A 10,304-nucleotide genomic window follows, 5' to 3' on the forward strand; every position below is an offset into this window, starting at 1 on the left:
TAAGGGCTCTGGAAGCTTCAAAGAGGACGATTCTGACAGGCAGATAATTGACAACACCACTAAAAATCTAGGAAGACTTTATTGTGCTAACAGTGGTGACTGCCCAGAAGGTGGGGGAAGGAGCTTCCCCTTTTGCCCCTCCTTCAGCAGAACAGCACCATTTTTCACCCCCACCTCCCTGGTCCCTTTGCCTCAGCCTGTGACTAGCCTGGCTATAGGCATCTTTTGAGCAGGGTATAGAGGGAGGTCAGCTGTACGTCTGTTTAGCCAAGGCAAAGGATGGGACACCCTCTTCACTCAGCCTGTCCCCAAGAAATGGCTCCCTTCCCCCATTTTGGCCAGCCTCAAACAGCAGAAGTTCAGGGTCCAGAGTCTTGAGGTTGGGGGCCCTGGCATCGCTTCTACCAAAAAGTCCAAGGTGGCTGCAACAGTTCAAAGGTGGGGATGCTGGTGACGTTGACAGGGATGGAGATGATGGCCCAGGGCAGACCATGCTGTTCGAGAGAGCGTCTGATCATGTAGCTGAGGAAAGAAGGAAGGGAAGGCTGCACCTGGATGTCCCCTGTATGACAGGCCTCCTGTGATCCAAGGACCCCTCATAAGACAGAAGTCAAGGCCATCTCCCCTGTGAGAGATGGGCTCCTTGCTAGCAGGGCCCATGCCTCCCTCTGGGTGCCCTTACCCATCTCTGCCAAGCAGGAAGAGAGCCGGGATGTCTGCAGTTCGGCGGCTGCTGTCCTGGATCATCTCCACGTAAAAGCTGTCATTGTCAGCTGCATTGTCAGAGATGATCACTGCTCGACCCCCGTGTTCCTGAACCACCCTCGTCTTGGACAGGAAGGAGCAGCCCCTAGCAGAGACAAGATAAGGCTATCAGGAATTAGGAAGGATAGCAGGCTCAGTGGTGTGGAGAATTCAGAAAACGGACCCCCACCAGGTCCACCCCAGTACCAAAAAGAAACCCAAAAGTGGATGTAGAGAGACTGGTTCTAGAACTGTGAATAACCCCACACCCCACAGATAAACCCTCAAAACCAGTGCATGCCAAGGAAATAACCCTGGGAACCCCCAGAGGTCCCACCAACAACCTCCAATGACTTCCTGGCCTCATGCCTCCACTGCTGCCCCATCAGACCCCACGCCCCTGGTCAAGCCAGGCCCTCACCCCCGTTCCACCAAGGCAATCTGGTCCTGGATGAAAAACCCGTTGTTGAGTGGTCCACAGGCCTCCGGGGGATCAGCTGGGACAAGCTGGATCTGCTCGTATCTGGTATGCTGCAAAACAAGACAAGGCCATAGAGCTCCACAGGAAAAGAGCCAAGGGTAGAAATGGGGGGTAGGGGAGGCAGCCAGGAGCTGCATCCTCACAGGCAGCCAGGGCAGGGCTTAGTAGCTCCAGAAAGGGCGAATGACTTGCTTGAGGTCACACAGCAAGTCATAGGAATAGTGGATGGGAGAACCTGGGTCTCCTGTTTTCATTACTCAGTGCACTCAGTGAAGGGCCTGCCAGCTTCCACTGTACCTAGGACTGTATAAGCCCCTCAGGGAGCATTGGATGTGCTCTGGGATGGTCCAGCCTTTATAGGGATTAGAAGGGCAGTTGATCCTTAATTCCCCCAGGCAGAAGGGAGAGGGAGCAAAGCTCCCTTGTCTTAGGCCTGCACTTACGAAGACACCCCCAAAATCCTTGGCAGGAGTGACAGTGAAGATGTAGCGAATGTCCCCTGGGCTCAGCACTTGGAAATACAGATACTCATGGATGCGCAAACCTATGGAGAGGCAGAGAGGGAGAGCCTGGGGGACCAGCCAGCCCTACAGCTCAGGGTGCTCATGGTCCAGCCTGTCTCCTCACCCAAAAGGATATCATCAGGCCTGAGCTCTAAAAAGGTCCCTGAGGTGAAGGGAGCTCTGAGTTTGAGGGGGAAGGCAATGGGAGACAGGATGGACCACTACGGAATCCAGACACGCAGCACGAGAAGAGCAGGATCCTAGCTTCTCCCATTCCCAGTCTGGCCAGTGGCTAAGGTGGTGGAAGATGGAAGAACTATCTCCATTGTCCCTCTTCACTGGACCAGAGAAGTTGGACCTAAGTTGGGGAAAAGAGTGAGACTTCCCAAACAGAAGGGCTACTTTGAGCCTTGGGCTACAAAGGGTTTTGAGGTCTGATGACAGTGTACAAGAGGAATTCCAGGGCAGAGGTTTCTGTGGGGATCATGCTGGTCGTGTTAGGCAATTGCCAGGCACCTCCGTATTGCTGTGGGAACCACAGAGGGAGGGCAGGGCCTGGAAATGTGGCAGGCTGGGAACCCAGTCCAAAGACTACGATGAGATCTTTAGGATGCTAAAGGCTTTGGAGACCAGCTAGTCCAACTCCACCCCATTTTACAGAAGAGGAAATGGCCCCAGAGTGAGGAAGTGATTTGCCTGAGGTTGCCAAGATAGACATTTGGTATCTGTGCTACTAAACAAACAAACCAAGTGATTCAACAAAAACTGTGCCAGGCACTGTGCTGGGGGTGAGGATAGACAGAGTGAAGATTCATGCCTACCTTCATCACAGAAGGGACCTAGGAGAGCATGGAGTCTAACCCCCTCATTTTATGAGCTGGAAAAAGTGCTGGGCCTGGTGTCAGGAAGACCCCAGTTTTAATCTAGCGTCAGCTACTAGCTACATGACCCTGGGCAAGTCACTTCATCCTGTTTACCTCAGTTTCCTCATCTGTCAAATGAACTGGAAAAGGAAATGGTGAACATCTCCAGTATCTTTGCCAGGAAAGCCCCAAATGGGTCACCCAAACAAGGGCTGGAATTTGGGGTCCTCCTGATTCCAAGCCCTACATAACCTTAGGTGTATACCCCGCTTAGGGGCTCACATTCTGTCCTAGGGATGCAACTTGTACTGTGACAGATTTGGAGAAGGAAGAGGAACCCTGGGAAATTCTGGGAGAAGGGGGCTCATCCTAGAGCCCGGTGACAGGGTGGTACAAGTAGGACAAGAGAATGGGAACTGTCCCCAGCAGAGCCTTGTGTAATCTAGGGCAGAGGCTTCCTATCTCAGGAGAGGGGGGGAGCCAGCACCACCAGCCCCCCAGACCCTGCGGGGCCTTCCTCAGCTCCGGGAGGGGTTTGGGAAGGAGCGCCAAGTGCTATGACCCATCCACCCTGCCCGGCCGGTGTCCCCAGACAACTCTCCCAGACTCTATTTTCAGAGGCCAATGAGCCCGCAGGGCCACCCCATGCCCTGCATTCAGCACGCTCTCGAGGGTGGCCGCTTGCCCAGCGGCCCCCTCCCCGACAGGGAGGCCCCCCCAAACGGGCTGGGCGTGTCCACACTTGGCACCCCCCCGTTCCTAGTTCGGATTTCTCCCCAAGAAGCAGACAGCTGGAAAGCTGTCTTTTGGGAGAGAATTTCGGAGCCACCAATCTCTGCATGGGGGAGAGGTCTGAGTCCCAACTCCTCACTGGCCTCGGGGACTTGCCCAAGGTCACTCCAGCAATAAGTGTCCGAAGCAAGGCTGGCACCCAGGGCTCTACGCGCTGCCACGTCCGGCACATCTGGCCACAGGCTAGCCTTGGGATCGGAGAGGGAAACTGAGGCCTGAGCGGAGGAAGCGCCTTCGCCGTCGGACGGGCGGCTGGAAGCGGCTTCGGAGGCCAACCCACTCACTTTACAGAGGGGGAAACTGAGGCTGGGCAGAGGGAGCGACTTGAGAGGGTCCCAGATGGCAGGGCCGGGAGGGGCCTCGGAGGCCATCGAGCCCAGCCCCGCATCTCTGGGGAGGGAGGGGGCAGAAACGAGGCTCGGAGCCTGGGCACCCCTGGTCCCAGGTCATGCGGACAGGTGGTGAGGGGCCCAGCCCCGAGCGGGATCCCAGGACCTGCGCGAGGCGTCCCCGGGGTCACCCGCAGAAGCAGGGTCTGCCCCTCCCCCGCCGTGCCCGGGCACGTGACGGGAGGAAACTGACCCCAGGCCCGGCCCCCTCCGGGATCCCAGATCTCCGAGCTGGGTCAGAGGTCAGTGTGCCCCCCCCCCCAGCACATCTGGCACGTCTGGCGCCCATCCCCGCCCGGCCTGCCTCACCGTGGGCCAGCACGCACGCGGAGCACCACAGCCAGAAGCAGCCCCAGCCCGCGACGCCCCGGACCATCTCGGGCCGGCCGGGGGACACCAGCTTCCGGGGCTGCCGCCGCCGCCTTCCTTGCCGGACCGCGCGCCCCCTGACAGCTGCTCCGCTTGACCCGCCCACGGCCCCCGCTGCCTACTCTCATTGGGCAGCCGCAGGCGAGACCTGATTGGACAAGGCGCCAGTCGATAGACAGCCTCTTCCTGCCCCTTCTATTTCATTGGTTGGTGAGGAAGGGACCTGGGTGTGATTGGATGCAATGCCTTACGATATCCTCCATTCCCGCCTCCCGCCACCTTCTTTCACGGGTCTCCTGCACCCCGTGCTCATTGGTGGCAACGAGGAGCGTGGTTGAGAGTCGATTGGTGAAAATAGCTGTCAATAGCCTTCCCCGGCTGATATCCCCTAGCTATTGGGGAAGGGAAGAGGGGCTGAGATCTGATTGGGCCCAAGTCTAATCCTGGCTCCTCCCCCCGCCTCTACAACTTTGTTTGAAATTACCAACCTATCCCGAGAAAACGGGAAGCAGGAAATTGCGCAAGGGGCGCACGGGGACCTAGATATTCGGGCCTAGGCCCTCCGCACTGTAAGGTTCCCTAAGCTGCGTGTGCTGGCGGAGGGGACGGGGAGTCTCCTGAGAGCTCCGTCCCCAGGTCACAGAGTCTCGAAAGGCCCAGAGCCTAGAGTGGAGGTTGTTGGCTAGAGATTCCCAGCACGTGCGCTGCTGCCGGCCTGCTCTGGTAGGCACCCATGGCACAGACGATGGACGTGCTCACCCCACCTCCATTCCACTGACAAGCTGGTCCCCAGGGGCTAGCTCCACCTTCACCTTTGGGTGAAAGGAGCAGAGCAAGAGATGTAAGCAAAGAAGACAGTGTGTTGTTCAACTGACTCATTAATGGGTCCAGATTGTTAAGGAAAGACACTTGTCACAGTGGGGGTCATGGCCAATGACAGCACTGATGCATTCAGAAATGAGAAGGCATCATGAGGATAAAGAAAAGGTTTGGGAGGGGGAGTGAGGCACAGGAAGAGATGAAATGAGAGGAGACTATGGTAGGTAGAGGAATTTCCGAGTTTTTGATCATGGGATGGTGTCCTGAAACCCGAGAGAAGAGAGGATCCAGGAGGAGAGAGTGATCCACAGTATCAGAGGCTGCAGGGAGAATGGGGACTGAGAAAAGCCATTGAGTTTGGCAACTAAGAGACCTCTGGCAACTTTGAAGAGAACAGTTCTGGTGGCATGATGAAGTTGAAAGCTAGACTGTAAGAAGAGAGTGAGAGGAGAGAGTGGAGGAACATGGTATAAGTGGCCTTTTCAAGGAATTTAGCTACAAAGGACAGAAGAGATAAAGGATGAGAACAGAAGGATCAGGTGAGAGCTTTTTGAGGATGGGGGAGACATGGACATGTTGTAAGCAAAAGGGAAGGTGCCAATAGAGAGGGAGAGATTAAAGATTTGAAGTGTGGAGATGGTAGTAAGGGCAAACAATCTGTCAGTGCACAGAGGTGACTGGTTCTAATCAGAGCTGTGACCTCGCAGAGCCAGGCTTCAGAAGGGCTGAAGCTTGTATACATGCTTAATGAGCTATTTGAGGGGGAACATGTCAAGTAAGAAAGTATGAAGTGGGAAGTTCAGGAGGTTTCATCTAGCCAATGGAGAACAAGAGGGAAATTCGAATTGGAAACAGTATAAATAGCTTTACATTTGTCTGAGCAAGTATAGTCTGCATTTGGGAGGGACCCATTCCCTAAGAATGTAAAATAAATGTAAAATAAAATGAGAACTTTCCTGGCTTCACAAGGATTGTTGTTCTTTCTAGAGTGAATTTCTCACATTCCTAAGTTGAAATCTCGCCTCAGGTATTCATGAGATGTGTGACACTGAGCAAGTCACTTAACCCTGTTTGCCTTAGTATCCTTATCTGTGAAATGAACTGAAGAAGGAAATGGCAAACCACTCTAGTATCACTGCCAAGAAACCCCCCAAATAAAGTCACAAACAGTCAGACACAACTGAAATGATTAAACAACAAAAAACTGTGAGGGTTGTTGTGAGGATCAAATGAGAGTCCTCAAAGCCCCATATAGATGTGAATTATTATTGTTACTACTATTGGTCCAGTCTCAGTCTCATTGAACCTTAGTTTCCTTATCAATAAAATGAGGATAATAATAGCACCTGTTTCCTAGAGTAGATAGAAGGCAGACAGCACAGTGGAACGCTGGACCTGGAGTCAGGAAGGCCCAAATTCAAATTCAACCTCAGATACTTACCAGCTGTGTGACCCTGGGCAAGTCACTTAACCTCTGTCTGCCTTCATTTGCCCATATGTATAATGGGAATAATAATAGCACCTCTCTCCTAAGGTTGTTATGAGGATCAAATGAGATCATGATTGTAAACCATTTAGCATAATGCTTGGCGCACAGTAAGTGCTAAATGTTTATTTCCTTGCTCTTACCTGGACTGTTACAATGGCTTTCTAACTGGTGTCTCAATCTCTTCCCCACTCCAGTCCTTCATTCACATAACTGCCAAAATGATTTTTCTAAAGCTAGGACGGATCCTGTCATTTTCCATTCTCATTCTCTCTCTCCCTCTCTCTCTCTCCTCTCAACAATCTCCAATCAGTCCCTATTACCTCTAGGGTAAAATATAAATTCTTCTGTTTGGCATTTAAAACTCTTCACAACCTGACCCCATTCTATATTTTCAGCCTTTTTACTTAGTTAGCAGAATTTTTACTAAGCCAGTCTCTAACCTGAGAATGCTGGGAACCACACAAAGCAAGCCTAGAGACAAGGAGTTTAATCAGTTTCAGAGTGAGGAATTTCTTCACTGAAGTGAAGCACAGGTCATATACTTAAATTACAAGTGGGGAAGGAGGGGGGAAGGTGGGTTACAAACAATCCTTTAGTGGTTTCCCACAATAGACCCACAAGTCCCTCAATGCAACAATTCTGGAGTCACTTCTTTGGGGGTTATGACCACCTCTCCTAGAGTACAGAACCAGAGTCTGTGATGGGAACAGGTTCTACAATCTTTGATTCGATTCACTTAAGGTCCAGTGATCGTGAACATTGTCAGAGTTTTGATTAATCAATTTAAGCTGCATTGTGAGTTCCGATCCTGAGCCATAGAGGCAGCTCTTGAGAAAACTAAATTATTATACACATATCATACCTATTAATATGAAAATTATAAATTCCTTTCTCAATCTCTCCTTTTGGCCAAAAAGCTCTGAACGACCCTTGAAGGGCGATGAAGAACATTCATTTGAAACGTGATTTTGAAAATTTTCTTGATTATAGAAATTTGGTATAAAGAGAACAAAAAAGGGACATAGTTATCATATAACAGGGGAAAAATTCCCTTGGCTCTGTCTGATTCCAGGCATGAGTCATATCTAACAGTCAGTCATGTAGTTGCAGAGTGTTAAAACAAGGTTCAGGATTAACCAGGGGGGAATTTTCCTTTCCCTGAAAGGAAATAACACAATGGGAAAATAAAGTCAGGAGGATTCTAGCTAGGCTGTGTCCTAAATCATCCTCACAACCTTTCCCAGGAGCAGACATCCACCTTAGCAGTCCTCAGAGTGCCACACATGCCATTTTCTATCATTGGCTTTGTGACAATTCAGACAATTATTCCTGCAATCAAAGCTCAAAAAAAATTACAGTCCCAGGAATTTTTACCTTAAATAGCAAATTTTTCATTAATCACAACTTAGGAAGACAAATATAGCATAAAAGTGAAAGAAAAAAACCTGTTACTTCCATCAACATTAAGAGATTGAGGGGACAGTAGCAAGGAGGAAAAGGCTTAGTTCATAGAGGGAGTAACTGTAAAGCTCAGCCCATGTCCAGTTTCTTGGGTTGGCAGTCTACATCAGTTGTTGCTTTCTCATCCTGGGGGTCTCAGAAACAGCTGTCCACCTCAGATGTCAGCTGCTTTGGACCCAGTTTAATCTTTACGGTCAGGTCATGTGTGGATGCCCAAGTGGGCGCTACTGCCTTTTTGAGATGTGATGGGTGGATCCAGGACTCTACTCCCCAAAGTTTGGCTGCAGTGGGAGTAGGGAGCAGGACTTCAAAGGGGCCTTTCCACCTTAGCTCCAAGGAGTGTTTTTGAAGGTGATGTTTCCAGTATACCCAGTCATCAGGCTGGATCAGGGGTTGATTTCAATTGGAGTTTCTAAAGAGTAGGACCAAATTGGTTAAATCTCGGATATTTTCGGAGCCAACCCAATGCAGTATTGTAGGAGGGAGCCTTTGGCTGCTATGCTTCCTGCCCATGGGTACAGTAGCATTGGGTGTCCTGTTACTATCACATAGGGACTGAACTTATGGGAACCAAATGGTCTTGTCCTAAGGCTTAACAAGATTAAAGGAAGGGCTTTGGGCCAGGGATACCTAGCTCCTCAGAGAGTTTACCAAGGGAGGTTTTAATTCAACCATTCCTGATACTTGGGGATGATAGGCACAATGGAGGTGCTGAGTAACTGGTCAGAATGAAAGTAGCTTAGCTAATGAAGCTCCTGTGAAATGGGTACCTTTATCGATATATAACTATCTCTCTAGGAACCCCCATAGTGGAATGATTTTTTTCCAGAAGGATTTTTGCTACCCTGGATGCTGTGGCAGTATGAGAGGGGATCACTTCCACCCACTGGGAAAACACACAGACCATAACTAAAGCATATTTGTATCCAAGGGCAGGTGGCAGTTGAATGGAGTGAATCTGCCAAGTTTCAGACAGCACATCTGGGAGAAGAAACTGACCACAGGCTGGCTTCAGATTCTGTGTGCTTGGGGCAGGTGGGATACATCTCATAGATGGTGACAACAGTTCTGTGAAAACTCTCCCACCAATATTTTCAGGCTAGTTCCACTAGCTGGTCTATTATTCCCCAATGACTGAATGAATGAAGGTGTTCCATCATAGAGAGGGATAAGTTCTTAGGGAGGACTGTAAGTCCATTTGGGATGACCCATAGTCAACCAAGCCCTTTCCATGAGCATAAATACTGTTTTATTGACTGTGTCCTGGAATTTTAATTACTGCTACACCTTGAAGAAGCAGTAAAGAGTCTAATAGTTGGAAAATCTGTTTCTGATTTTTAATAGGCTGTCCTGAGGAAGTGAGGAACTCCTGATGTTTCCATAGCATCCCAAAGTCATGTGCCATCCCAAATGCATACTTGTTATCAGCGTAGATATTAGTCTTTTTTCCTTTTCCTAATTCACAAGCCCTGGCTACTATCTTGAGATCAGCTTGCTGTGCTGAACAGGCATCAAGTAGTGATGAAGCTTCAATCAACTTTTGTGGAGGTAGTGATGCCATAACTGGCAACCAAGTCTCCTTTCTCATTTCTGAGGCAAGATCCATCAGTATACTAGTCAAAGTTCACTCCCTCTATAGGATTTTCCTTCAGGTCCTCTCTGGGTGAAAGCAAGACATCCAAGTAAATGACACAGTCATAGTCGAAAGTCTCACTTTCCATCTCATGGAGATAGGTGGCAGGATTGAATGTGTTGCTTACACCAACTACATTCCCTCCTTTCTCAGAGGTGAATAAATCAGATGGAAGAGCTAACTGTGCAACAATAGGTGGGGCCAATATCAATAATACCTGAAGCTCATAAGCTGGAGGGAATTTGGTTGATTAGCTCCCTCCACATACTTCACTGACCCAGCCATATTGGCTTAATTGATGTTCTTTACACACAAGGCTCCATCTCTCATTTTTGTGCCTTTGTACTTGCTTTGTTCCCTCCCAGCTTTTCCTCCTTCCCCCCTCCTCTCCTGCCTCTCTGTTTCCTTGGCCTCCTTCAGAAGTCAGACTGATTGCCTTTCCCCCCCATCCTCCAGCAGCTAGTGCCTTCCCCTCCAAGTTTATCTCCCATTTATCTCTTTTGTATAGGTTATATACAAATCTAAATATGTCCATGTAGTCTTCTCCATTATAATGCAAGCTTCTTGTGGGTAGACACCATTTTCCTTCTGTCTCTGTATCCCCAGGGTGTAGCACAGGGCCTGGTGTATAGTAGATATGTCAATGCTGTCTGGCTTGGTTCATGTATTGATTAGGATGCACTGGGGAGGGCTTAGCACTTGCAAGGTTAGCCTTGGTCAGTCATTACAGCAATCACTCCGCAAATGATAAGAGCAATCAA

The 10,304-nt window shown here is 49.9% G+C and overlaps 1 protein-coding gene across 1 annotated transcript; it reads right to left on the minus strand.

The window, feature by feature from the left end:
* Window positions 1-60: 60 nt before the first annotated feature.
* Window positions 61-4,270, minus strand: PRADC1 (protease associated domain containing 1). The gene is made up of 5 exons (XM_072628624.1): window positions 4,082-4,270; window positions 1,669-1,769; window positions 1,166-1,275; window positions 683-850; window positions 61-522 (listed from the first exon to the last, which is right to left on the minus strand). The coding sequence occupies exons 1-5, from the start codon at window positions 4,146-4,148 to the stop codon at window positions 402-404; spliced, it is 567 nt and encodes a 188-aa protein (XP_072484725.1). The 5' UTR covers window positions 4,149-4,270; the 3' UTR covers window positions 61-401.
* Between the last annotated feature and the right edge of the window lie 6,034 nt (window positions 4,271-10,304).

The sequence above is a fragment of the Notamacropus eugenii genome, chromosome 1 (assembly GCF_028372415.1).
Source record: "Notamacropus eugenii isolate mMacEug1 chromosome 1, mMacEug1.pri_v2, whole genome shotgun sequence".
NCBI classification, from domain to species: Eukaryota; Metazoa; Chordata; class Mammalia; order Diprotodontia; family Macropodidae; genus Notamacropus; species Notamacropus eugenii.

What these genes read in the sequence shown, in the direction of transcription:
- PRADC1 (XM_072628624.1), bottom strand. Translation starts at nt 4,148, where the DNA reads ATGGTCCGGGGCGTCGCGGGCTGGGGCTGCTTCTGGCTGTGGTGCTCC. An exon ending in CGCGTGCGTGCTGGCCCACG is followed by an intron (nt 1,770 to 4,081) that starts GTGAGGCAGGCC and finishes GCCTCTCCATAG; the next exon opens with GTTTGCGCATCCATGAGTAT. An exon ending in TTCCTGCTTGGCAGAGATGG is followed by an intron (nt 523 to 682) that starts GTAAGGGCACCC and finishes TTCTTTCCTCAG; the next exon opens with CTACATGATCAGACGCTCTC.